Source organism: Theobroma umbraticum, unplaced genomic scaffold (genome assembly GCF_002168275.2).
Source record: "Theobroma umbraticum cultivar Fairchild unplaced genomic scaffold, ASM216827v3 scaffold_4.1, whole genome shotgun sequence".
Taxonomy (NCBI): Eukaryota; Viridiplantae; Streptophyta; class Magnoliopsida; order Malvales; family Malvaceae; genus Theobroma; species Theobroma umbraticum.
Genome location: NW_018397258.1, coordinates 5,251,176 through 5,252,832, shown reverse-complemented (window position 1 = coordinate 5,252,832; position 1,657 = coordinate 5,251,176). Strand labels below are relative to the sequence as shown.

Below are 1,657 nucleotides of genomic sequence, written 5' to 3'. Positions count from 1 at the left end.
ACCACTATGATCATCCTTAATACATGCATACATATGTATATATATGTAAGTCTATGTTTATGTAAATACATACACATACACATACGCATACATAAATATATATATATACACACACACACACATACATACAACTTCTGATTACATTTCTCACTTCTCATACATAGTTTCCAACCACAACTTCCCATACTTTCCTACCTTTACCCCTCATATCCAACCGCAACTTCCAATACCTTCCTACTTTTACCCCTTACATCCAATTACTACTTCCTACTTTCCTCACCTCCTACAACAGTCACTAATCCCATGTCTGCTCGAGTCCCCTTTCTGCCATCTTTACCTCATTCCTATTAACTTAGTAGTTAGTTAATATAGTGATACAAATTCTCAATTCCACCATCATAAACAGGTAATGATCTTGCAAAGCATAGCCTTGTATTAACACCCACACTAACATCTACAGTCCTACATAAAAATAGAACAGGATAAGAATATATATAACATGTCCCAATTCCAGTCTTAGCATCTAAAGAATCCACCTCCTAACATTGAAAAAAAGTCGTACATAGTACTAATAAGTTAATATCCCTACAGCATTGGTTGATCAGTCCTTTCCTTACCAAGCAACGAAACCATCACCAACCACATAAACAGACATAAACACACATGCCAGCAGAATATAAATATACATGTACATATTACCAACCAAACTGAAGGTCTAGAACCCATTAAAGTTAAAACTCCACCAATTTCAATAAATAAACAAAACCCAATTCAATTCAATCCATAGGAAAACAACCCATCATCCAAGTCCCGTTAACAACATTCCATAATCTTAGTTTTTTTTTTCCCACAAATTCTTTTAAATTGAAGAAAAAGAAGCCTTAATTCTAAGCTTGCTTACTTTCCCATTAACGCAATCCAAACCACATCCACACTGCGGACACTCATAAAAATTTTCGATTGGAAAGCTTGCAGAGGCAATCCCCACAGAAAACTCCAGCTCGTCTCCATCTCTAGTAACCTCCACAATATTCAACCATAAAAACAGGATCTTGACGCTTACTCCACTAAGGTCTTTGAGCCTGTTGTTGGAGATGTAGCCGCTGATTTTGGATTTGTATTTGAGTTGATAAGATCCTTCTAGTGAGAAGCTACACGAACCGTCTAAGTAGGCATGGAATTGGCCCGTAGATTCGTCTAAATTGTACTTTACGACCCCTTTGGGGAGAAGGCCGACGGGGAAGTTGTAGCCTTGGAGGACTTCGTAGGCAGACGGTGTGTCGTCGGTGATGTTGAGGGGGAATAACGTGGCCAGTGACGATTGGATGAGGAGAAAGAGGGCTATGGAAATGGTCGTGAGATGGAGACCCATTTCTTTCTATTTTTCGTTTTTCGTTTCTCTGGAAAATGGTTTGAAGTTGTCTTACCTGGAAACTTTTGTTTCGTTTTGTTTTGTTTAGCTAGCGACAGGAAAGAGGACGAAGAGTGACAGGGAAATCGTGCACGAAATGCCTACCGGAAGGAGTAGTCGACGGCGTTTTAAGGAGAGAATGTGGGAGTCGCAGGGTTTCGCCGTTTTGGTAAGGCGCAATGGGGCACGTGGTACTCGACTGGAGAGAGCACGCTGTGGCAAATTTGTCAACTCAATAAGGAGACA

General features: G+C 40.0%; 1 protein-coding gene across 1 annotated transcript; it reads right to left on the bottom strand.

Annotated features, from left to right (window-relative positions):
• Positions 1-577: 577 nt before the first annotated feature.
• On the bottom strand, positions 578-1,651 carry LOC110414507 (uncharacterized). The gene has a single exon (XM_021425734.1). The coding sequence runs from the start codon at positions 1,370-1,372 to the stop codon at positions 860-862; it is 513 nt and encodes a 170-aa protein (XP_021281409.1). The 5' UTR covers positions 1,373-1,651; the 3' UTR covers positions 578-859.
• Positions 1,652-1,657: the final 6 nt, after the last annotated feature.

Coding starts and splice junctions, on each gene's coding strand:
- LOC110414507 (XM_021425734.1), bottom strand. CDS start 1,372: ATGGGTCTCCATCTCACGACCATTTCCATAGCCCTCTTTCTCCTCATC.